Source organism: Diadema antillarum, unplaced genomic scaffold (genome assembly GCF_040938485.1).
Source record: "Diadema antillarum isolate AM-2024a unplaced genomic scaffold, OU_Dant_1.0 scf00000030, whole genome shotgun sequence".
NCBI lineage: Eukaryota > Metazoa > Echinodermata > Echinoidea > Diadematoida > Diadematidae > Diadema > Diadema antillarum.
Window position 1 is genome coordinate 3,320,248 of NW_027270919.1, and position 27,545 is coordinate 3,347,792.

At 40.6% G+C, this 27,545-nt stretch overlaps 1 protein-coding gene across 1 annotated transcript; it reads left to right on the top strand.

Moving 5' to 3' along the window:
- Window positions 1–1,051: 1,051 nt before the first annotated feature.
- LOC139741056 (uncharacterized) lies at window positions 1,052–27,213 on the top strand. Its single transcript, XM_071651646.1, has 5 exons — window positions 1,052–1,259; window positions 6,212–6,354; window positions 9,069–9,266; window positions 19,527–20,264; window positions 24,430–27,213. The coding sequence occupies exons 2-5, from the start codon at window positions 6,240–6,242 to the stop codon at window positions 27,015–27,017; spliced, it is 3,639 nt and encodes a 1,212-aa protein (XP_071507747.1). The 5' UTR covers window positions 1,052–1,259; window positions 6,212–6,239; the 3' UTR covers window positions 27,018–27,213.
- Window positions 27,214–27,545: the final 332 nt, after the last annotated feature.

Below are 27,545 nucleotides of genomic sequence, written 5' to 3' on the forward strand. Positions count from 1 at the left end.
ATACATCATCATGTGAATTGAGTGAATGCAGCGGTGCCAGGTAAAAATGGCAGAGGTAAAAATGGCAGGGGTAAAAATGGCAGAGGTATATAAAAATGGCAGGGGTAAAAATGGCAGAGGCAAAAATGGCAGAGGCAAAAATGGCAGAGGTAAAAATGGCAGAGGTAAAAATGGCAGAGGTAGAAATGGCAGAGGTAAAAATGGCAGAGGTAAGAATGGCAGGGGTAAATGGCAGGGGTAAAAATGGCAGGGGTAAAAATGGCAGAGGTAAAAATGGCAGGGGTAAAAATGGCAGGTGAACTTTTATGAAACGGGCCCCGGGTCCACGTTACCCTAACACTAACCCTGACCTTGTTTTCTCTCTCTCTCTCTCTCTTTTTTTTTTAAACCCGTAAGTACGTCAGTGGCACTCAAAAGAAATAGATCTATAGGGGTCTAGGGCAATTACCCCGGACCCTTTCCCTGGCCCTAATCCTATAATCCTGAACCTCACCCTAACCCTAACCCAAACTCTTAACCCTAAACCTAACTCTAATCTTTACTCTAACCTTACCACTAACCAATATTTAGCCGGGGGGGGGGGGGGGGGGGGGGGTAATTGTCCTCTTGGGGTAGTTGCCTTGGATACGCAGCATGATCTTGAAGTGTGAGTGCGGTAAGCTTTATGCTTTTGCGCTGAAGACCCCTCCCTTTTTTACTGTTCTTTTTTTTTTTTCTTTTGCTTGCTTGTCAGCTGAAGAAACCCGGAATTCGAAAGAGAAAGATGAACTGAAGTGCTTTTTATTTAACCTAATGTAATTTGATTTTTATTTTATTTATTTCTATTTATTTATTTGTGTGTGTGTGTGTGGGGGGGGGGGGGGGGGGGGGGTGTTAGCTCAAGAAATCGCGGACGAAGGAGAAAGTTGAGTTGAGAAAGTTAGCAGAGGGTCTGGAAGCCAGACTATACGTACACACCAGTGCAAACGTCAAAGAGATTTTCTTTTTGGCAAACGTACACAGCATGAGATACAAAACCACGGATACAACTCAGCAAAGTACTGTACGACGTCCATCCATCGCGTCAAGGACAATGCCGGGCCGCTGCCGTCAGTCTTTGAACGTTACTACTGTGTATTTCGCTACATCAGAATTCATCTTTTTTTCAACTACACCTGGTGCTTCTTTTTTTTTGGAAGAATTGGCTGTAAAGTAGCACAAAAATAAGGACTAATCGGTAGCAGCGCAAATCTTAGTCCCACCTACGCGAAATAAAGTTGGTGAGTAAATGTCCCTTGTTGTAACGTTAAATGTCATTATTTAGGCCTAAAAATTACAGTTTTTTTTTATTTCTGCCACTAACAGTTAGGCTATTTCTACGTAGGCCCTACAGACATTGATGTGAAAGCATCTGTGATACCAAAATGGCAAAATTTCTGTTTTTCCCCAAAATTTTAGCGGGAGGGGGGGGGGGGCAGTGCTAGGTGGGGGGTTATCATCACATAATTTCACTAATTAATTGTTAGGTCTAGTACCTGGTAACGGAACTCTCCTTCTTCCTCTTCTTCTTGTCAGTAGTCTGCTTCCTTCAACCTTGAAGATTCTTGCAGAACTTGATGATAGTGTGTGTCGTAGGGGTAAGGTGCATACATGTGCCAATAATTTACAGGGTGCAAGTAAAAACTGCCTCGAATCTAGAAATCGAGAATAGCTGTTGCTGCCTTCCGTCAGCAGGAGACGAAAGGCGTTCTTACTTTTTTAATCTTAGCCGTTAACTGAAGAGGCCGTCACAACATCGTCAGGGAGGGCATTCCAGGATCTACTACAGTTCTAGGAAAGAACGAGTTTTGGTGCTGTTGTGTCCGGGATTGAGGGATGAGGTAGGGATGAGGTAGCTATAATACTAGCCTTGGGTGTTCACACCTCTGGATGGTCTGGTGGATTTGGTGATGAAAGCCTCACAGTTGAATGGTACAAGCTGGGTGTGGATCTTGTAAGTTGTAGAACATCACAAGACGGAGATGTTCACGTCTCTGTTGTAGTGATGTCCATCCCAGCTCCCGCAGCATTGATGATACACTTGATGTATTCCGGTATCGGTTTAGAGTGTATCTGGCTGCCCTCCGCTGGATCATCTCAATCTTGCTGATATTCCTTGCAGTTGATGGATCCCACACGGGGGAGGCATATTCAACTAGAGGTCTGTCCCTTGTTCTGTATGCTGTGGTTTTGAGTTTCGGTGAGTTGAGGTGCAGATTTTTTTCTCAGGAAGGCCAGGGTGTTATTAGCTTTTTGGCAGACATTGTCAACATTGTTAGCTCAGCTCTCTACTACTCTCATCACATTACGGAACTCTCTACTACGTAAATTTATTAGAACTAGCCCAGCTCACAGAAGAGCAACGTGTGGTCCTTTAAGGACCCGCACCTCGCATTAATTATAATTTTATCATAAAGGCAAAGCATGTAATTTAATTTGAATTGTAAAACTAAACTGAAGTGAGTGTGCGCTTGTTACTAACAATGTTAGGCCTAGATTTAAGATTTCCAAGAAACACTAACAGACTCTGTTTTCACCACAGATGGCTTGGTTGTGGTAACCCTGCCAAGTTTCAGGCCTGAACACAGTCACAGTCCTGAAAACTTGTAGGCATAGGGCCTAGAACTCTATGATACTTTTTGTTCAGTGCACTTGCATAACTGTGCTGCTAAGTAGCAATTAAAGCAGGGTTTAAGTTAACTACAACCAGCAGCCCTGCTGGTCATAGTTAGGTAAATTTAGGTTTAAGGTATCATAGATTTTACTGATACATACTGCACTAATTAGGGCCCCTCATGAAGTGCAGGCACCTCCTAGGCTAGACGGACAAATTCGTCCGTTCAGAAGAGTCTTTTATTGTTATCGCTCTCCTCCGAGGTGAGGGGATCCATGAAGTGAGACACAGCCAGTCTCCGCGGAGCATATCCCTGCCGACCAGATACAGACCGATCAGACGGCGATCTTGGTTAACCTTGCACCCCCTCACTATGTTCTTCTCCTATAGCAAACTTGTCTGCACAGTGTAAAATACAGTACTTTTCTACAACTACTGCACTGGTCGTCGCGGATCGTTGGAGATATGCTCTGTGGAGACCGAGTCTATGGCCTATTTATAGTATGTACCGGTACGAGACAATAATGCAGATCATATTTAAGTCCTGTTTAATTGTTTTTTATTCTATTTCTTTTTTTTGGGGGGGGGGGGGGCAGTGGGAGTTGAGGGGGTTCCTTGGTTATCATAATATTGAGGTCATTGCACTTGTAGTGTGATTTAAAAGATGTTTTAGGTAGGCCCTTAATTACTGCAGGGTAGTGCAGCCACCCTGACCGCAAAGTGTTCCCACAGAATAGCGGTGTACAAGGAGCGTTCCAAGCCCAGGTTATTGTAGGTTGGCCCAAGCATTGATTTAAGAAGTTAACTGCCATTGAAAGAGGGAAGAAATAGACCCATTATATTATTAAAGGCGATTTAAAAAACAAGTTGATTAACTGGTAAACTGTTTGATGGTAGAAAGCTTCATGGTGACCTTATAGAATTAATACAATGAATTTGGAGATGCAGTACTCAAAATATTTATTATTTTGGCCTTGTACATTCCTGCCATTCTTTTACTGAGCTGGAAGTAAATTTTAAAAATTTTTGTGCAAAGCAAAAACAATCCAAATGAAATGAAATAAACAGAATTAATAACTTCATACGTCTTCACCATATTTTGCTTAATTGTGAATATATTTTGTGACATTCACTGAAGAGATGACGTAATTTTTCCTTCAATATCATATAAATCACAGTCTTAATCTTTTTCTTTTTCTTTTTTAAACAAATAAAGTGTCAACTAATAATGCGATACTAACCCTATTTTGTTTTTCCAGTCATAAAATGAAATGAATGTATTGTACTTGTTGTACACTAATGAAACATGATGTTCTGCCTTAAGTAAATATATTAGTACGGTAACAAGTTTTTATGCCTCCGCCACGAAGTGGTGCCGGAGGCATTATGTTTTCGAGTTGTCCGTCCGTCCGTACTTACGTCTGTACGTCCGTCTGCATTCGTTTACGCGATAACTTGAGTAATATTGACCGGAATTTTACCAAACTTGGTCCAAGTATAGAATATGATGGGGCAATTACTTTATTAGGTTTTGGGTGAAATCGACCAAAGGTCAAAGGTCAAGGTCAAATCATGAAATTGTATTTGTTTATGCGATAACTCAAGACTGGATTGAGCAAATTTCACCAAACTTTGCCCGAGGATGATGTGTGGTGGGACAATTTTGTACTTGATTAGTTTTTTAGTGAAATCGGACTGAGGTCAAAGGTCAAGGCCAAATCCTAAAATTTATCTGTTTACGTGATAACTCAAAACTGGATGAAGCAGCTTTCACCAAACTTGGTCCAAGGATGATGGATGATGGGACAATTAGTTGAGCAGATTTTAGTGACATTGGCAAGAGGTCAAAGGTCAAAAGGTCAAGGTCAAATGCTAAAAATGTTGCTATTTCCCCCATATCTATGCAATGCCCAAAGATATTTTCTTGAAACTTAGTGTAGACATGTACTACTGTGTAAAGATTCTCCAGAGAGAGTTTCATGTCTTAAGGTCAAAGGTCAAATGGTCAAAAGTTAGGTGAAAATGTTACAATTTCACTTTTCTCGCGAATGGTTCGATATATTTTCATGGAACTTGGTACGTAAGCATGTACTGACTGGCAGGGATTATCTAGGGAATTTAGGGGTCATGGGTTAATAGTCAGGGGTCAAAGGTCAACTCCTCAAAATTTTACAATTTCCCTCATATACTAGTATATAATATGCAATGCTTGCATTATTAGTTTTAAAACTTAATATATGCATGTATTACCTAATGGAGATTCTCTGGGAAATTTCCAGCCCGAAGGTCAAAGGTTAAGGGTCAAAGGCCAGGTTTAAATGCAAAAAAAAAAATATATTCTATTTTGTACTGTAATTACACTCACTTCTTCATACCTTGAGAATTACTCGATGCAAAAATTTATAAAAGGGTCGGTCAGAAGTCAAGTAAAAATCCTCAATTCCCCAAATATGTGTAACTGCACTCTTAGACAATTATAGCAAACCCAGTGTAAGGAAAGTGAACATGTAAGATATTTCTGACAAACCTGTCATTTCAATATTTTGCCAGTTATGTGAAACTGTCATCACACTTTGTGAAGACATTGTACTTTACACCTATTGGGAGAATCATGCATTTAAATGGCGGAGACATTAGTCGCCACAGCGACATTTCTACAGTAGTTTCACAAGGATTTTTTAGTGTGACAGGTATTTTCACAATATTTGAGAAACAAAGTGAAAGAAAACAAAAGAGCCCTCTTTCTGGTCCCACGTGTTACTGCACAATAAATTACCATTTGAGTTAATTACAGAATGAGTAATTTTCATTATTTCTGTTGTTTTGTGTGTAGATACCTACTATCTCCCAGAAACAACCAAACAAGTAGAACCCTAAGTTTTCATAAATATTCCTAACTGAAGTATATGGCTTAAATTTGTTTGTGATGTCCTATGCGTTACTGGTGGAAAATAGCATAGACTTGCGCGCCAACGCTTACATTAAAGTTGATAACAGAGGGGGAAGAGCAACCAGAGCAGAGGGAACAGCAGAAGAATCCAAAGAACACTGACCAAGACAGACATATACATACCGTGTGTACTCATTCTTCCACAAGACAGCAGTGGACTTGAACCTGCTTGACAAGGAAACAGTCACATCTACGTCCAATACAGTCTTTAAGCAGAGACTCCAAATGTGAAACACTTTTCCTGCCCTGCACATACACGCCACGGTCATTCTGTGGTGTAGTACAGTTAATTCTCGGTATATGGACGGAACCAGAACAGAAACAGAAACTGAAAAGTCACCAAACCGAGATGTTTGTTTCAGAATAGATTCTGAAAGAGTATCTAATCTTCAAAGTTATGTGAAACAATTCAAAGGGGACTTTGCCAACTTATTGGGAAGAAGGCACACCCTGTGGAAAAGTGTACTGAGAAAAGAGGATCTCAACTGTTTGGACAGTCTACTATACATGAAATTGGGGTGTGCAGCTTTTTATTGATTTTGTGATGCCTGTCACATACGTCCAGTGCAGTAAAACCTCTAATTCATCGCATGTGATCACAGATTCAGTCCCTTTGCTTTTTTTTTCAGTTGCAGACTCCCTTCCACTATACAATAGATGGACATGGCAGTCTCATGGATTGAGATGGAGGAAGAAGATGATGACGAAAATGAAGCAGCAGAATATGCATCCCAGTGGAAGGTGGTCTATATTGAAGACATCACTGATGCAGGTAAGTGGCCTACAGTGTGCATGTAAAGTGATTTCTGTCAAACTGACACAGTTTTTGTCAAACTATTGGCTTAAAGTGAAAACTAAGTTTCAGTAAGTGCTTGAGAACCCGTCTAGCACCATTTCATTTTTGCTTGCAATATATCGAAAGAGTCCACTAAGAAACTTACCTGGCTGACGCGGTTTGCCGGAATGATGAGTCGGTTTGGAGTATTTTGAGAAAAATGATAATAGTAGGAAAACCGACTTTTATTCTAGAAGGCTCCAGACTGACTCGGTCTCGGGAAAAATTCGACCCTACTTCAGACAATTCACACGCAGTAAGTGATCGCCACATTCTACTTGCCACTGCATAATACCAAATGATGAGGCCTAACTGAATGGACAGGAAAGTGTGTGCTAACATAATCCTGTACAACACAAAACAAAAATGACAGCGCGCGGTCCTCAGTTGCTGAGACACGCGGTCTTTGGAGTTTTTGTTGTTGTTTATCAAGCGCCTTTGATTGTTCTAAAGGTGCTTGATAGGCGCACACTAATTTTGCATGCGCGTAAAAGAGGTTTTTGATGCGCGAGTTGTAACAACTTGGACCATTACTGCGAGTATAGTAGCCAGAACACGAAGCGCTAGTTTATACCTGCCGCTCCCATAGGACAACACTGTACAATCAGAGGGACAACCATTATAACTCATCCCGCCGTCAAAGCGAAGCCGAGTTATCCCTGAGTCCGAGTTTAGCCTGACCCCGTTCGGGTAAGTACTGAGACTGAACCTTTTTGGTTAATATTTCGCATTTTCGTCGTTACCCATCGAATATCTTGTAATAACATCGTTATCCTGCACATTTCCTAAGCATACGTTCACATTTGGGAGCGAAATTTGACAACTTGGATTTGGCCTCGTTGAGCCGGGTCCACTGCAGAGATTTTCTTGCAAGCGCTTTACTGGCTGCCGTTCTTCTTCGATCATGTTCAAATTTGGCATGAAGGTGTAAAATGGGAAAATGAAGGACGCCTATATTGTTTTTGCTGGTGGTGCCCTCACTTGTTCCATCTTTATACATGAAAAGGTAACTTTAACAGGGTGTTCTTGTGGGTGCTATGCTGGCCTTGTTTCTTGACCATTCTTTTGTCGAGCCCACCGGAGGTGCAGGGAGACTAAGGGATCGCCTGCTGCGTCTGTCCGTCCGTCGTCTGTCTGTCTGTCCGTTGTCCGTCCGTCCGTCGTCCGTCCGTCGGTAACGCTACAAAAACTTCAATAACTCTTTACTCTGGGCTTCAGTTGCAATCAAACTTCGAGGGAAGAGGGGTCATACAAAGTTTCACAATTTACCGTATAAGAAGGTCACCTGAAGGTCAAAGCTCACAGGCAGGGGTCAACGAACTTTTAGAGCCCAATGTAAATTTTTTATGGCGCGTTTCTATTATGGGTCATAACTTTTGATCCATAACTTTTATTTGTGACTAAACTTGGATGGTAGATGTCCGGTAGGGAGTGGATGATCACCACAAGGTCAAAGGTCACAAGCAGGGGTCAACAAACTTTTAGAGTCCAGTGATAAGTTTTTATGGCGCGTTTCTATTATGGGTCATAACTTTTGATCCATAACTCCATTTGTGACGAAACTTGGAAGGTAGATGTCCCTTGGGGAGTGGATCATCACCACAAGATCAAAGGTCACAAGCAGGGGTCAACAAACTTTTGGAGCCGAATGTTAAGTTTTTATGGCGCGTTTCTATTATGGGGCGTAACTTTTGATCCATAACTATATTTGTGACGAAACTTGGAAGGTAGATGTCCCTTGGGGAGTGGATGATCACTACAAGATCAAAGGTCACAAGCAGGGGTCAACAAACTTTTAGAGCCGAATGTTAAGTGTTTTATGCCGCGTTTCTAATATGGGTCATAACTTTTAATCCATGACTCCATTTGTGACTAAACTTGGATGGTAGATGTCCCTTGGGGAGTGGATGATCACCTCAAGGTCAAAGTCACAAGCAGGGGTCAACAAACTTTTACAGCCCTATGTTAAGTTTTTATGGCGTGTTTGTATTATGGGTCACAACTTTTGATCCATAACTCCATTTGTGACTAAACTTGGATAGTAGATATCCCCTGGGGAGTGGATGGTCATTGCACGGTCAAAGGTCACCACAAGTTCAAAGGTCACAGGCAGGGGTCAACATACTTTAAGGTCCCAAGGTTAAGTTTTCATGACACATTTTTTTTTGCCATAAATTTTCACTTTTTTATTTCTCTTTTTATCTGTTATATCTCTTTTTTTAATCTGTTATATCCCATTCGCGTACAAGAAATTGTACGTTAATGGGTGAGACACATTATGGCACTTGCCTTGTTATTTCATCCACGTGTGTGTACATTGTGTCAACTATTCCCAGGGACAGTTCATATCTTCTTTTACCCACTCCCCAGGGATATATTCCAATAGTAAAGTGTATTGGCTTTGTGATCTGAATAATTATGTACTTTTAATCTTCATGAATGGTGCCAGTAACTTCTCATTTCAGATGCTCAGATTTAAAGTTGTACCTAGTATAAGTTAGTAAAGCATTTATTGCCACAGACAGTTCACCTTGTCGCTCCCCAAAAGTGTAGTCCATTACTGAATGAATGGACTCTATGATGAACATATACATGAATGGTGCCAGTAACTTCTAATTCTATACAATGTATGTATGTCTTTCCATCCTCAGTTGCAGAAGACTATGATGCCAACCCATGCTCAACTTCCTCCATTCCAAAACTGGAGAAGGAAAGAAAAGTTGTGGTCAGGACTTACAAGCTACCTCTGTGTGAGGAGTGTGGAGAAGCATTCACAAGCAGTGAAGATTTCAGACAGCACCTAACAAGACATGGATCCAGACACACCCAAGAGAGTCCTGCCCCACCAGGTAATGATGGTGATAGGAATGTAACCAACATGCATTATTCTCAAACCATAAAAGTGGCATGTGATGACGAAGGCAGCAACTTCCAACTAACCAAGCTGATGGTTTGACAGTCTTTGAGGCACTGGTAGGTTCCATGTATACCACTGATACAATTGTCAATGTTGAATCTTCACTGCCAGGAGAACTCCAGGTACGAGCAAGCAGCCGTGACAACTACTGTGACTGTGATGGTGATGAATTTTTATTTTTTAGCAATGCAAACCTGGCAAGAAATATGTCAAGTTAACGATGAAAATTCTACATTATGTGAAGAGCTGTTTAGCATGTGGCAGGTAGATATTTTGACAAAGGATGTCTGAATTGTAATAGTGAAGATGCTTATAACAATATTTGAAATTAGTTGAGAGAGTGACAAATCCTGCTGTTACAAAGATTAAAAAAATGCCCTATATTTTTTCACTTATCACCTAGAGCTTGAGGTCTCAGTTTTGCATAGATTAAACCTTCTATTTTTAGCTCACCTAAGCTGTTGCAATCGCTCTTCGTCCGTCGTCCGTGATGCATCGTCCGTCGTGCATAAATTTTTTACATTTTCATCTTCTTCTTGAGAACTCCATGACCGATTTTCACCAAACTTGGTAGGTAACATCCCAAGGGGGATAGGATCTCAATTTGTTCAAATGGGCACCATGCCCCACCCGAAGGGCCCCAAAAGGGGCCCAAATCCCCTAAAATTAAGGAATCTTAAAAAAACTTCTTCTCTAGTACCAGAAATGATAGAGCTTAGTCAATACTATGAGTTAGTACATTGATGACTGTAGTTTCAAGTTTTTTCATGGCGGGATCAGGGGTGCCCCCCTTGGGACCCAGGGGATGGGGTGAAGAGGGGTCCTAATGGGGCCCAAATTGTACATTTTCATTTTTTTCTTGAAAATGCCATGATGAATTTTCACTAAACTTGGCAGGTAGCATCCCTAGGGGGATAGATTCTCAAACCCATCGTATGGGCACCATTCTTCTCCTGGGGGCCCCAGGGGGCCTAGATTGGGACCGAATTGGGACCGAATTGTACATTTTCATCTTTTTCTTGGAAATACCAGGATGGATTTTCACCAAACTTGGCAAGTAGCATCCTTAGGGGGATAGAATCTCAAACCCATCATATTGGCACCATGCTCTACCTGGGGGTCCCCCAGGGGGGCCCAACCCACCCCCTCCAGTAAGGAATCTTTAAAGGACAAGTTCACCTTCATAAACATAAGGATTGAGAGAATGTAGCAATATTAGTAGAACACATCATTGAAAGTTTGAGGAAAATCAGACAATCCGTTCAAAAGTTATGAATTTTTAAAATTTTTTTGCAGTACCCGCTGGATGAGAAGACTACTGCAGTGTATGAATAACTTAGATGTCACATGCGTACAACAATATAAGGAAAACATAAAGAGAATTTCACAAAATTCCATCTTTTGAAAAAAGTACACATTCCCCTGACTTGTTACCGACAAATGTTATGGGTAATATTATTCCCCCTGCCTTTAGAAAGAGGCAAGTCAAGTGCTCTTTTATTATGCGAAAAAAATGAAAATATGTTGAATTTTCTTTTACATTTTCTTTATACTGTTGTACGCATATGACTCACAAGCTGTAGTAGTCTCCTCATCCAGCGGTTCCAACACAAAAATTTAAAAAATTCATAACTTCTGCATCGATTGTCCAATTTTCCTCAAACTTTCATTGATGTGTTCTACTAATATTGTTGCATTTTCTCAATCCTTATGTTTATGAAGGTGAACTTGTCCTTTAAAGATTTTCTCTAGAACCAGAAGTGATTAAGCTAAGTGCATACAATAAATCAGTACAGATTGATGAGACTGTTGTTTCAAGTTTGTCTATAGCAGAATCAGGGTTGTCCCCCAAACCCAGTGGGGTGGAATGGGTCCAAATGGGGACTTAGATTGTACATCTTCATATTGAAAACCCCTTGATGAATATTCATCAAACTTGGCAGGTAGCCTGCCAGGGGATTAGGATCTCAATTTGCCCAACAGGTCACCAAGCTCCCCTTGGGGGCCCCTAGGGGGCCCAATATCCCCCAACAGTAAGAAATATTTACAATTATTGTTCCTCTCTAAAACCAGGATAAGTGATAGAGCTTTAAGTCTTTTTTTTTTTTTTTTTCAAACTGCACAGTCCAATATTCTATAAAGTACAGTGTACTTGGCAGATATTTTTACCAGTGTGATATAATTGTATCCCCAGAATAGAGTTCGGAGGATACTATGGATTTGGCCTCGTCCGCTGCCGCCGCAGAGATTTCCTTGTGAGCGCTCCATCAGCTTGTTTCTTTTCCGATCGTCTTCAAATTTGGCATGAAGGTATATTATGGTTAGACAAAGATGCCTATTGTTTTTGGTGATGGCGCCCTCGCTTGTTCCGTCTTTATACATGAAAAGGTAAATTCAATAGGGTCTGCTTGTGAGCGCTCTACTGGCTGCAGTTCTTCTTCGATCGTCTTCAAATTTGGCATGAAGGTGTATTATGATAAGACGAAGACGCCTATTGTTTTTGTTGATGAGGCCCTCGCTTGTTCCGTCTTTAAACATGAAAAGGTAAATTCAATAGGGTCTGCTTGTGAGCGCTCTACTGGCTTCAGTTCTTCTTCGACCATCTTCAAATTTGGTATGAAGGTGTATTATGGTAAGACGAAGACGCCTATTGTTTTTGGTGATGGCGCCCTCGCTTGTTCCGTCTTTACACATGAAAAGGTAACTGTTAAAGGGCCTGCTGGTGTGTGTGACGCTGGCCGTGTTTCTTGACCAATTTTTTTCAAATATGGAATGTAAATGTATCATAGTCAAATCTATACATCTATACCTATTGATAATGCTGCCCTCACCGTTCCACCTTTTACAGGGTCAAAGGTCATCTTGATCATATCAAAATTTGCAAAAGTGCTTATTTATGCAATAACTTGTTTGTTACCCAACAGATTTTATTCAGACTCGCTTGGGAGGAGTATGGGTGATCATTCTACATGAAGGACACAACAGTTTGTGGTGACGGCACCCTCAGTGTTCCGACTTTGGATGCCAATGCTCATTTCTTGTGTGTGCTCTATGGGCCACATTTCTTATCAGATTTTCTTCAAATTTGGCAAAAAGGTGCATTAAAGTGAAATAAAGATGCCCATATTGTTTTTGGTGGTGGCGCCCTCGCTTGTTCCGTCTTTATACATGAAAAGGTAAATTTTACAGGATCTGCTTGTATGTGAGACCCTGCCTTGTTTCTTGACCGATTTTTTTCAAATTTGGTATGTAAATGAATCATAGTCAAATCCATACACCTACACCTATTTGGATTTTATTGTATCCTATGTGTACAACAGTTGCCATATCATACAAAATTCTGGCCTAAAAAGTAATCCAGATGGAGTATGGGAGATGGGGTCGGGGGATACATGTGCTTGATTGCAAGTGCTTCTAGTATACAAATGGACACCATGCCCCAGCTCCCAAACTACCCCCATGACTAGTTTCCAGTGTTCCAGGCAAGAGTCTACTATAATGCATGGAAGGTGAACTTGCAATACTCAGGTGAGCGCTAGACCCCTGGGTCTCTTGTCTTATTTTTAATAGGAAGAATTTTGGTATAAAAAAACAGGCCCTAAGTTAATCCACAATGCATTTATTTATAAATTCCAATACTTAAAATGTGAATAGGCTTTGTGATCTGCATATCGTCGCTTGCTGGGGCAACAAGACCTCGTATCTACGAAATGTCAAATGTTCAGGAGAGCCAAAAAACATGGCAGCAAAGAACTGTGACGAATGGGATCATCTTTCCTGTGACATGCCGTGGTGGCTTCATTTTTGGAGTAAGACAGTTAGGATTTGGACAGGACATCACTTAACCCATTATTTGACCATTAATCCAAAAAAGTCATTTTCACCAAATTTGCAGATACAAGGTCTTGTCACCCCAGCGACCCCAGCTTGAGGTCTCAGTTTTGCGTAGATTAAAGGTGCATTGTCAAATGTGTACGCGGACGCACGACGCAAGTTTCCTATAGAGACCTATATGTTATCGACTCCTCTTTGGCTCTTACGCTGTGGCTCACTTCCCCGAGTCTGAAGAAGTCCAATTCACTGTAGTCAGTGGTCTAATCACAGTTCGGCTCATGATTAGGCTTAGGGGAATGACAGCTTTAGCAAATTTCTTTTGTGATGGCATAATAAGAAGCACATATGCACGCACCCTGGCATTGCTACAGACTGCGTGATGTGCAGAGAAGACAACAAAGGCAACGTTACTTAACAACACCTACACGCTTTACTCTTGATGACAGCTCAACTTTGGCTATCTTCATATCAATGCTGACAGTGATTGGCAGTATCATCAACAGTGCCCTCAACAGGACTATGCACCTTAAAGCTTCCATTTTTTTTTTAAACTCTAACTAGGCTGGGGGGGGGGGGAGGGGGGGGGGGGGGGGGGAGGGGGTGCCTTCCCCTCGACGTTCCGCGTGATGTATCACTATCGCGAAAAGCTATCGGCGCGATGTTTCATGACTTTTCTTTTGAGTCTCCCGCATCTTTTGAGACCAAATTTGCAATGCCCGGGCGCGGTTCCGAAGTTGCGCATAAATGCGTACGTGCATGTCAGACCAAATGTTGCTCGAAAACATTAATTTTTGTACAATTTCAATGCAAACTGTGCTTACAGGCAAATTTCATAAAGCATGATTTTGGGGGGGTTTTATTGATTAAAAACAATTATATCACTTCTTGTCCAGAACAATGTCATGGACAAATTTCATCAAAAAAAAAAAACAATAAAAGAAATAAAGTTGAAAACAAAGACATGAGAAATTCAAAATAAAACAATAAAATACTTCAGAAATTTTTATGATGGCACTATTTGTTTTTCTCGTACATTTGCTACAGACACTAAAAATAATATTTACTCAAAAAATGTGCCTGTTTCGCACTTTATTTTGTGATTTATTGCAAATTGTCTGATTCTGTGTATCATTTTGATTAAATTAGGCAAGCATAATTTATCATTAAAATATTTTTTTTTACACAAATTATTTTCGTGGTACTGTAGATTACATCATAGACAATGTGTGTGCCAATTTTCAGCGCGATTGCGCGATCTACGACCGAGATCAGGAGGCCCCCTCCGTAGCATAACAAACTTCTGTGGTCAATCCATCCTTGCCAGCGAGGCATAAGTGGTCCAAAATTGCCATTTTTCAGGGAAAAAATTTGCAGCAGGTTTTAGGGTACGGGTAATCAATATTATGTAATGAAGCTTTCCAAAGTTAAAATCTCATTATTGCTGTTGTGGAAGAAGAGAAGTCATACTAAATACCTTTCACCATTGGAACAGTACAACACCTCATGTACAGGTGACACTACAGTTGTAACTTTAGATTGGTGTTTTGGACATGACATTTTCTGTTAACAATTGAGGGTCTTTGAGAATCAGTTTAGTGCTTGGAAAAAATAAATTCACAGAGAGAGCACCAATTATTGTTAAAGGAGATGGCTAGTGTTCAGTAGTAGATGATCAGTGGGAATCGGTGGGAATGCTGGGGGATGATTTTTCCAATTTTTGTGGTATCCCACAAGCATTGGAACAATCATCCCCCAGCATTCCCACTGATACCCACTGATAAGTTACTCGTCATTCCCTTTTAATAAATGCGTGGCTAATGATGTGCAGATTTACACATAGCAGTATGAAGGTATCACCCATGCTTGAATCCCCTTTAAATGCATGGCTAATGATGTGTAGATTTACATGTACGTTGTAGCAATATGAAGGTATCACCTATGCATGAATGCAAAACATCCCAAGATACTATACATTTTTGTTTACAATTTTCTGTTAACTTTTTGTCATTTGCGAAAGAAAATTCAAATTCAAATACTTATATGGGAACCTTGTAACATTAAGTTTAATGAAACTGAATTAAATCAAGTTAGTAGCATAACGTTTCTAGGGCTTTTTATTGACAGTGATTTGTCTTGGAAATCCCACGTCAGTAAAGTAATATTCTTTCCAAAAATATGGGTGTTCTTAATAAACTGAAGAGTGTTTTTCCAAGTCAAATCCTGCTTAATCTTTATTCTACTTTGATTACTCCGTACCTTGATTATGGTATTCTTGTTTGGGGGAATGCACCTAGAAATCTTTTTAATATACTGTCCCGTGTTCAAAAACGTGCCATCAGAAATATCAACCATTTGGGATGTTTGTCAAACACGAATGATTTATTTTTCAAAAATAAGATACTGAAAACATCAGATTTATTTAGTTACAATGTCGGCATATTTTATGTATAAATCTTCTGCCAAGGAGTTACCGGATGTTTTTACTTGCCTGTTCAGGAAAAACTATTTGATTCATAATTATCCTACACGCCAAAGTGACGCATTTCACCTTCCACGTACTCGAACAATTTTCGCTCAAAAAACGATAATATATACGGGCCCTAGATACTGGAATGACTTCTCCCCCGAAATAACAAGCTGCTCGTCTTTATATTACTTTAAACGCAAATTAAAAGAGTCTTTATTGAGTGCATATCTTGCAGAAACTGAATACACTGTCTGTAATTGCAATGTCTTATGTAATATTGTGGTATGTTATTGTCCGATCAAACACTCTTGTCAACCCACTGCAGATTCCATTTTGGGCCTTGCTGTCAGACTCTCGGAAATTCATCATCAGCTATTCCACATTCTACTTCATTTCCCTCTCTTCTTCTTTCCCTCTTCCTCGCTCTAACTTTCTATACAGAGCTTGACGGCAGGCATCAAATGGCTTAATAGCTGTACATGTTACTTTTTGTGTCTTACTGATCATATCTTGGCGATAGTTGTAATGCAACAACAGTTTATATTGTGTATACCAAAGTAGGCTTTATGATTATGCAAATCATGTTGTACTCCTGAAACCAGTGATAGCTCGGTAACAGTAATGGTTCACATTTTAGTTTTTTTTTTTTCTTATTTGACACCATTACATCATCTGGTCTTATCTTCTATCCGTTCACCGTTTCTTTTTCACAAACACTGATTACTCGGGGCTTACAGCCAAACAAGCTTGCTTTCATGTAGGTCCCGTTGTACTTTTTGTCTCGCCCACTGGAGGTGAAGGCGAGACTAAGGGATCCAAATGGCATCTGTCCGTCGTCCGTCCGTCCGTCGTCCGTCCGTCGTCCGTCACAAATGTTAAAGTTTACCTGCAAGACTCTCTTATGATGCATAACTTGGCATCTGTTACAGCAATGGCAGCCACACTTGAATGATAGAAGCACTAGGGGTATCTTCATGTTATGGTGTTGTCAGAGGTCATGTGATGATGTCAAAGGTCATTTGAGGTCATATATTAAAGAGTGTGTGCAAGACTCTCTTTTCTATGTTAAAGTTTACCTGCAAGACTCTCTTTTGACAAATAACTTCACATTACTTGCTTGGATTACAACCTAACTTGGGTCATAGATGTACTGGGGGTACCTTCATGTTATGGTGCCGTTGGAGGTCGCAGGATAAGGTCAAAGGTCATTTGAGGTCAAACGTTAAAGTTTACTTGCAAGACTCTCTTATCACACGTAACTCAGCACATGTTGCTACAATGGCAATCAAACTTGGGTGATGGATGCACTGGGGGTGCCTTCATGTTATGATGCCATAAGAGGTCACATGATAAGGTCAAAGGTCATTTGAGGTCATACGTTAAAGTTTACTTGCAAGACTCTCTTATCACACGTAACTCAGCACATGTTGCGACAATGGCAATCAAACTTAGGTGATGGTAGATGTCTCTTGGGAAGTTGAAGGTAACCACAAGGTCAAAGGTTACAGACAGGGGTCAATGAACTTTTAGGGCCCAATGTTAAGTTTTTAGGGCGCATTTCGTTTATGGCTCATAACTTTTGATCCCTTTGTCCGTTTGTGACCAAACTTGGATGGAAGATGTCCCTTGGGGAGGTGAAGGTCGTCACAAGGTCAAAGGTCACAGACAGGGGTCAACAAACTTTTAGGGCGCGTTTCGATTGTGGCTCATAACTTTTGATCCCTATGTCCGTTTGTGACCAAACTTGGACGGTAGATGTCCCTTGGGAAGTTAAAGGTCATCACAAGGTCAAAGGTCACAGAAAGGGGTCAACAAATTTTTAGGGCCAAATGTTAAGTTTTTATGGCGCGTTTCGATTATGGCTCATTACTTTTGATCCCTTTGTCCGTTTGTGACCAAACTTGGATGGTGAATGTCCCTTAGGGTGTTGAAGGTCACCACAAGGTCAAAGGTCATAAGCAGGTCAATTAACATGTGGGAGTTTAAAAAAAATATTAATTCCTTGTACGCGAATGGGCGAGACACAATTCGGCGATTGCCTTGTCTTTGATCAACCCCATGTCGATTTCGATTTTGACCAGTTATCATTACATATAATTACTGTTAATTATCACCATGTATATTGTTTGTGTTTTGCACATTGTTTACAAGGTGAAAGAACTTGTTTGATTTCTGTTATAATGTCCATAAATGAGAAGTATAGAAATAAGTGAATTGCATTGAATTGAAATGAATTGAATTTACACGGTACAAGATGTAGAATTAACCACAACTAATATTTTACGGCACCTGCTAGTCCAGAGACACAAGTATGCCTATAAAATGAACCTGGGATAGGGATAGCTGAGTGTCTTTCATTTACTCATCCGTGGAGGATAAATTGGAAGTAGAGTTCCAAAATAAATAAACCTGAATTATCTATTGTATGTAACTCATATTTGATATTATCTTTCACATCATCTTTCTGCGGTTTATACAAAGTCTGCTAGTTTGAAAAACAACTGATGTTTACATTATAGTAAGCAAATAATCAACGTTGATGAAGGTGATGGGATAAATTATCACTTCAGAGGCGATTTGGATGTAGCTATCTTTCCGAAGCGCAGCTGAGGAAAGATAGTGTACACATTCAGATCGCTGAGAAAGTGATAGTTTATCTCATTGCCTGAAACTGAAAATTGATTATTTGCTTTATATTCCACATCTAGGGTCCTAGAAATTCAGATTTTATTCCACATTGGAAACCGTTTTAGCTGTCTTTATGTATCCTTAGGGCTTAGGCTACACATGTGCGTAGATGACAAAACAAGGAACTTGCTGCGCGAACCGGGCAGCACTGAAGTGAAAGTGTGTTGCACTGTGTACTATCAAGTGACCGAGGTCACATGGTAGTCCACAGTGCATTATTTCGCGGGTACACATCTTGCATTAGGGCTTTGTGGACTGTGTGGAGATCAGCGAAACAAAAGGGACTATCAACATAGAGTGTAACAAACTCTTCTTCTCAGGTGATGTGATGGGCAAAACTATGCTTCATCACATGATCAGCTCTGGACCAATCCAATTGCAACATTCTTAGTACATATGATATGTGGAATATAATAAATACTATTTGGACGTGAGACATCAGTGGTAACATTACTTTTTACTTGACAATGTATTTAATTTTTTTTTTTTCACATTCAGGTGTGTTTTTAATTGTATGTTAACTACTGAGTCATGTCCAAAACAATGGCCTTTTGTTAACAGTCACATCCGAAACATTGAGCCAGAAAAATATCACCATAAGTTAAAATGACTGAAATCTGGTGATACCTATATCATTATGTTACTTCCTAAGCACATTTTCTATTTACACCGTTACTGATCCATGTTCTCTCATTTTTAGTAAAGAAATTACAAAAAGAAACAGTCATTTTGTAAAAAATTAATATTTTACATTTTCCTCCTCAAATATGCAAAATTACATCTCCCTATCAAAAAAAAAAAAAAAAAAATGGTAGCTTAAATTTTGAGTCTATATTCCAAGCAGTAAATATTGATAAAGATGGAAAGAGAAGTTATATATTTGTATGCTTCTTTGTCAAGAAATGGAAAAATGGATTTTTATAGAATTAGCTTCATGTGTCAGTTTGCCTCCCTGTATGAATTTCCTTTTCATTGAAACATGAGCTCTGAAAATTTTTTCCCCATTAAATACCAACCCTGAGAGAAATGTCCAACAACATTTCGAAGCATAAAAAACAATTCTAAGTTTTATCCATTTTGTCCCTCAGTTGCACCGTTGATCTGAAACAAGACCATATATACATGCGTATTTCTTATACGCACATGCTTTGTGTGATATTTGTGACAAATGTTGTCTATAATTGTTTGACTCCTTTGAAACAGATGATGCTCTGGACACCGGAGTCCAAGGCGGAGCTGATGCTGAGAAAAGTGTGATATCAGAGGCATCTAGTCATATGCAGTCGTTAGCTGGTAAACTTGTACCGGTAACACTGGCCAAGGTCATAAGCGCATGTGACAGAGCAGACACTTCAATGGAATACAACTCTGGGTCTCATGAGAACTTGTGCTTGACAAGCAGCAAAGAGTGCCATGTTTCTGGAGGCTGCTTATTCAATCATGCAAAACCCATGGGACTACAAGTACATGAGGGGGAAGAAATATTACAGTGCAAGTGGTGTGCAAAAGACTTCTGGACAAAGTGGGACCTGAACAAGCATGTGAGAATAGTACACCCAGAAGAAGTACAACTACATTTTGGGCAATCCATTTACAAGAGTGAAATGTGTGTCAAGGAATGGGATCTTAACAAGCACAAGAAACTGCATTCACAAGAAACCCTTGCCTTGAGAAATGTGTTGAAGTGCGAGTGCAGTTCCAGGTGCTTACCACATGGCTGGAATCTGGAAACACACAGGAAGAGCCAAGTTCTCAAACAAGATTATGTACACGCTCCTAGAAAAGTTGAAGTACAGAATGGTGTGCCAGAGCAGTTTACAAAACCCTCCGTCTGCCACATTTGCCGGAAGTCATGTGGAACACCTTATAGTCTCAAGAAACACATGCTCATCCACAATGAAGAAGCGCAAGCCAAATCTTGCAGCGTGGGAGTTCTCAAAGGTAAGAAATGTCCTGTTTTTGTAGAGTATTCTTTTTTTTAATGTATTTAATTCTACATATATACTTGCACAATAAAAAGTACACTCTGAAGCACTAGCAAATAAATGGTACAACGTTCTGTCTCATATCATAAGCTGTAATACATGTAGTCCATGGCCCAAGCCAGATATTGGTACCACCTGAGGTGGCAAAACCTTTTTGGTGTCACTTTGTTTGTCAGGCATAGATATGCTTGTCAAGGTGTGATAGCATTTCCAAATGAGTACAATAGCTTAGTCATAATAAATGAGTTTTTAGCCAATTTGGTCTCGTTTTGATTATATCCTTATACTTCTGAATCAAGACAAACTGCTATACAAAGAAGAGCACTGTCTTCTGTATGTCTACAGGTGTTTTGTTGTGTGGTGTGCTTTCATAGTCTTTATTCAATGCAGCAAAGGGAATATCCAAAGGTTATGATGTCCACAGCGCTTGGCCTTTATTCAAGACGGCAAAGGGAATATCCAAAGCGTATGATACAGTGTATATCATATCCCTTTATCTAAAAACACAAAAAAGCAATTCCTCATGGATTTTGCCGTAATTTTGTAGAGCCCACCTGAGGTGTGGGGAGATTAAGGGTGGGATTTCACGGAGCACGCGAATGATTTGCGAAGGACGTGAAGGGCAAAATCCAGCATTCGTATTTTAGTCTGCAAAAGTTCGCCAAACGAATGTGAGGGTTCAGAAGTGTTGTCAGTTGTTCGCGAATGTCGTTTTTACTACGGCGATTATTTTTAAAAAGTTTGACATTTTTTGCAAACCTTTTCCGCACACTTGGTCAGTTGGTCGTGATTTGCTCGTGAATTGTTCTCGAAAGTGTCTTCAAAGCCTCGTCATAGGCGGAAGACCTTTGCAAGACACGCGCAATGTTCGCAAAATGTTTGTGAAACCCCAAAGAGACTTCGAAACTTTGGAGAATGTCTCGCGTATGTTAGGCGAAATCTGCGAAGTTTTTCCGATCATTTTACGACGTAATCGCAAACTGTTCGCGTACCTTTTGAGACATTCTCGCGAACGTTTAGCGCACGTTTGGGGGATGTATGACTTTGTGGCATACAGCTAAACATCAAAGAAAAGAAATTTAAGACTAGCAAAGAGAAAGAAATGTTTGATATACAAAAAAAGAATCGCAGAATACACTTAAAATACATTGTAGGTATTAGGAAAAAGAATGTAGGCAAGCACACGATAGAGAAATGAGAGAAAACGAAAGGAGAAATAGAGGAAAGAAAAAAAATTCAACTCAAGACAGCTTCCACCTCTCCTTGGGTACATTTTATCCCATGATTATTGGAAATTTGTTGTTGTTCGCATTTCTGTCGCGTGTTCCTCGTGTACGTAACATGCTGTACTTTTGCAATGATACACACGACATTCACACATACGTCATGGAAACTTCGCACAAATTGCGCAAGAATAGTTTTTGGCTTCATTATCGGAACGCATTCGGAGAAAAACTTTTCCGAATGTTGGATTTTGTCATTCGTGTCCTTCGCAAATCGTTCGCATGCTCCGTGAAATCCCACCCTTAGGAATCACCTGCGGCGTCTGTCCGTCCGTCGTCTGTCTGTAACGCTACAAAAACTTCAATAACTCTTTACTCTAGGCTTCAATTGCAATCAAACTTTGAGGGAAGAGGGGTCATACGAAGTTTCACATTTTGCCATACTAGTATATGAAGGTCACCTCAAAGTCAAAGCTCACAGGCAGGGGTCAATGAACTTTAGGGCCCAATGTTGAATTTTTATGGTGCGTTTCTATTATGGGTCATAACTTTTGATCCATAGGTCTGTTTGTTACCAGACTTGGATGGTAGATGTCCCTTGGGGAGTGGATGGTCACCACAAGATCAAAGGTCACAGGCAGGAGTCAACGAACTTTTAGAGTCCAATGTTAAATTTTTATGGCGCATTTCTATTATGGGTCATAACTTTTGATTCATAACTTCATTTGTGACCAAACTTAGATGGTAGATGTCCCTTGGGGAGTGGATGGTCACCACAAGGTCAGAGGTCACAGGCAAGGGTCAACAAACTTTTAGAGTCCAATGTTAAGTTTTTATGGTGCGTTTTATTATGGGTCATAACTTTTGATCCGTAACTCCATTTGTAACCAAACTTGGATGGTAGATGTCCCTTTCCATAGGGAGTGGATGGTCACCACAAAGTTAAAGGTCACAAGCATGGGTCAACAAACTTTTAGAGCCCAATGTTATGTTTTTATGGTGCATTTCTATTATGGGTCATAACTTTTGATTCATAGCTCCATTTGTGACCAAACTTGGATGGTAGATGTCCCTTGGGGAGTGGATGGTCACCACAAGGTTAAAGGTCACAAGCATGGGCCAACGAACTTTTAGAGCCCAATGTTAAATTTTTGTGGCGTGTTTTTATTATTGGTCATAACTTTTGATCCACAGGTCCGTTTATTACCAAACTTAGATAGTAGATGTCACTTGGAGAGTGGATGGTCACCACAAGGTCAAAGGTCACAGGCAGGGGTCAACAAACTTTAAGGGCTCAATGTTAAGTTTTTATGGCAGTTCACAAGCTCAGTAAGCTTGAGGAGTTTTCTTTAACAACCTGCAAGCTTGCGACAAGCTCACAGAAATTCTGATAATGGCCTGCAAGCTTGTGGTAAGCTTGCGGAGATTTCTGCATTACCTTCAAGCTTACGGCCAGCTTGCAGAGCTGTTAGTTGTCTCACGGCAAGCTTGTCGTAAGCTTGCACAGCTTTCATATGGTCTTGCAAACTTATCTGCAAGCTTGCGATTATTTTTGCAATCATATCTGCGACCTTGCAATCGTCCACAAGCTAATGGTAAGTTGCTGCAAGCTTACCGCAAGCTTGCAGCAAGCTTACCAGGGGATGCCAAGTTTGTATCATGCTTGCAGTAAGATGGCAATAAGCATGTGCAAGCTTGCGCTCTTTAATACAAGCTAATTAAGGTTGCCGCAAGCTTACTGCAAGCTTGCTGCAAGCTTGCCGCAACCTACGATTTTTATAAGGGATGTGCCTTTAACAGAAATGAAATTTGGCACCTTTTCATTGGTTATTCATACTGTAAAAGTGTGGAATTTTCGCAGTGTTGAAGTTTTCCCGCATTTTGCGCAACCAGAAACTACCACGAAAATAAAAGCACGGGAATATTTTTGTTAGCCATATGTTCCTGTGCGTCATGTCTTGATTCCACGGAATTAAAAACACGCAAAACTCTTCTTACCCAGCCAAGCGCAAAAATATCCACTTTTATAGTACTCATTTTTACTATTCTGTTAATGCATGGCTTCAAGACATCACCAAGAATCAAAATCTTAACCCCAAATCAATATTCATCACCCAGAGAGGCCCCAAGGATGTAATTAGCACAATTGCTCATTTCTGTGCTCACTGAAGTGTATTACAGTGTGTGTGTGTGTGGGGGGGGGGGGGGGGGGGTTATCTGAATAAGAGTAATAGTAATAGTAATCCTGCAATAATGGTTTTGTACCAGAGCAGAGCGGGCTCTGAAAAATTCGAACGAGCCATTAGATTGACTCGACACGGTACCGCGACAATCAATATACACGTATTGTACGAAACCATTATTGCATGACTACTAAGACATGAGAGCACTTTGGGGCGAGTAAGTCTCACAGTGTTAGTTATATGAAAGGTACTTTAACCTGAAACACAAACTAAGACAAGGAAACTCAGGGAAACTTTTGAGGTATCAAAACTTTTATCTTTAACCCTGTGGTCACTCAACCGTGATATTCTGCCCTCTTGTCATATGTTACGACTGGCAGAACATAAATTGTATACTGTCTACCTTCTCATGCTGGAAATTCCAGCATTGTGCCAATGTCATTAAATTGAAGTTACAAAATTTCGCTTGTGAACTTAAAAAATTGACTATTTTGCCTTATTAGAGTATCATTATTAGATGCTCACTGAAGCATGAGCAATCGATATTCACTGAATTACTTGAGAGGTAGCTATTACAGAAATACAGCTACATGCCTCTGTATTCAGATTTTCTGAAAGGTTCCAGATTTAGAAATTACAGCTATTTGTTTTAGGGCAAACTTATTTTTACTTCGTGTTTACTTTGTAGTTTAATGTCATTTCATTATTTCCACAGGTGAAACAAAGAACAGTGTTGTAAATGGCGATGAGGATTCTGTTTCTGGAACAAGCACACCTATTCAAAGTGAAATGCAGAAAGACTTTAATATAGCAGAATCCGACCAACACTGCAATTCTGCACATGTTGCAAGAAATACAAAGTGCCTTCCAGTTGCAGATAAAATGGATGACACAGCCTCAGTGAATTTTGAGAAGACTAACACAGCCCCATCAGCCTCAACATCGCACAAACACCAAGGCAAGCTTTTGAAGGGACTTGAGCATAAACAGTGCAAAGTATGTGGGAAATCCATATTAAAGAAAAATATGATTCGCCATATGAGGATGCACACAGGGGAGAAGCCATTCCGCTGTAAAGTTTGTTCGAGGTGCTTCTCACAGAATATGACCCTCGAATGGCATATGTCTTTGCATGGTCTCAAGCACACACATGATACAGCTAACCAGGATTTGTTTAGTGAGACTACGAGGGCAACCTCTCTTGATGTGTCACAGAAAACGAGGAAATCATATGAACATCAAAGCAAACACCAGTCGCAGAAATCCAAGCCCTTCATTGTAAGAGAGAACTGCAAAGTTTGCGGAAAATCTGTAATAAAGCACAATATGAAGGTCCACATGAGGGTGCACACGGGGGAGAAGCCATTCCAATGTAAAGTTTGCTCATGTTGCTTCTCACAGAAAAGTTCTCTCAAACGGCACATGTCTTTGCAAGGTCACATGCACACATATGATACAACTAACCCAGATTCGTTTAGTGAGACAGTGAGATCAACCTCTCTTGATTTGTCAAAGAATAGGATGGAATCACATGTCCACCAGAGTAAGCCGGAGTGGGAGGGATCCCAGCACTCTTTTGAAAAAAAAGAGCAGTGCAAAGTGTGTGGGATATCTATAATAAGAAGAAATATGAACTTGCACATGAGGGTGCACACGGGGGAAAAACCATTCCGCTGCAAAGTTTGTTCAAGGTGCTTCGCACAGAGTGGGTCCCTCAAACTGCACATGATTTTGCTTCATGGTCTAAAGCACACTACAACTAACCCAGATTCGTTTAGTGAGACTATGAGCACATCCTCTCTTGCTGTGTCACACAAGTGGATGACTTCATATGAAGACCAAAGTAAGCCCCAATTGAAGAGAGGCAAGAAAAAGCAGTGCAAAGTATGTGGGATGATCATATTTAAGCACAATATGAGGGTCCACATGAGAGTGCACACAGGGGAGAAGCCATTCCGCTGCAAAGTTTGTTCAAAGTGCTTCGCAAGAAAGAACTCCCTCACACGGCACATATCTTTGCATGGCACCAAGCATACATATGATAACCCTAACCAGGATTGGTTTAGTGAGACTACAATGAGCACTACCTCTCTTGCTGTGTCAAAAAAGCGGATGAATTCATATGAAGACCAAAGCGAGTCCCAATTGAAGAGAGGCAAGCAAAAGCAGTGCAAAGTGTGCAGGAAATCCATATCTAAGAGCCATATGGCTGTCCACATGAGAGTGCACACGGGGGAGAAGCCATTCTGCTGCAAAATCTGTTCAAGGTGCTTTGCAAGAAGTGACTCCCTCAAACGGCACATGTTTTTGCTTGGTCCCAAGCACACATATGATACCGCTTACCCAGATTCATTTAGTGAGACCATGAGAGCAACCTCTCTTGATGTGTCAAAGAAGAGGCTTGAATCACATGAACTCAGTGAGCCGGAGTGGGAGAGATCCCAGCACTCTTTTGTAAAAAAAGAGCAGTGCAAAGTGTGTGGGAAATCTATAATGAGAAGAAATATGAAGGTGCACATGAGAGTGCACACGGGGGAAAAGCCATTCCGCTGCAAAGTTTGTTCAAGGTGCTTTGCACACAGTAGGACCCTTAAACGGCACATGATTTTGCTTGGTCCCAAGCACACATATGATAATGCTTACCCAGGCTCTTTTTGTGAGACTGTGAGCACAAGCTCTCTTAATGTGTCAAAAAAGCGGATGAATTCATATGAAGACCAAAGCAAGCCCCAATTGAAGAGACGCAAGCAAAAGCACTGCAAAGTGTGCGGGGAATCCATATCTAAGCACCAGATGAAGGTCCACATGAGAGTGCACACGGGGGAGAAGCCATTCCGCTGCAAAATCTGTTCAAGGTGCTTCGCAAGAAGGGACTCCCTCAAACGGCACATGCTTTTGCTTGGTCCCAAGCACACATATGATACTGCTAACCCAGATTCATTTAGTGAGACAGTGAGATCAACCTCTCTTGATGTGTCAAAGAAGAGGATTAAATCACATGAACACCAGAGTAAGCCTGAGGGGGAGGGATCCAAGCACTCTTTTGTAAAAAAAGAGCAGTGCAAAGTGTGTGGGAAATCTATAAGCAGAAGAAATATGAAGTTGCACATGAGGGTGCACACGGGGGAGAAGCCATTCCGCTGCAAAGTTTGTTCAAGGTGCTTCACACAGAGAGGGTCCCTCAAACGGCACATGGTTTTGCTCGGTCCCAAGCACAAATATGATAATGCTTACCCAGGTTCGTTTAGTCAGCCTATGAACACAAGCTCTTTTAATGTGTCAAATAAGTGGATGAATTTATGAAGACCAAAGCAAGGCCCAATTGAGGAGATACACTGTACAAGCAAAAGCAGTGCAAAGTGTGCAAGAAATCTATATTGAAGCACAATATGAAGGTCCACATGAGAGTGCACACAGGGGAGAAGCCATTCTGCTGCAAAGTTTGTTCAAGGTGCATCGCAAGAATGGACTCCCTGAAACGGCATACTTTGCATGGTCCCAAGGATACATATAATAACGTTAACCCAGATTCGTTTAGTGAGACTTTTAGGGCAACCTCTCTTGATGTGTCAAAGAAGAGGATTAAAGCACATGAACACCAGAGTAAGCCCGAGGGGGTGTGATCCAAGCAATGCTATGAAAAAAGAGAGCAGTGCAAAGTGTGTGGGAAATATATAGTAAGAAAAAAATATGAAGGTCCACATGAGGGTGCACAGGGGAGAAGCCATTCCGCTGAAAAGTTTGTTCAAGGTGCTTCATACAGAGATGGTCCCTCAAACTGCACATGGTTTTGCTCGGTCCCAAAAACAAATATAATAATGCTTTGATGCC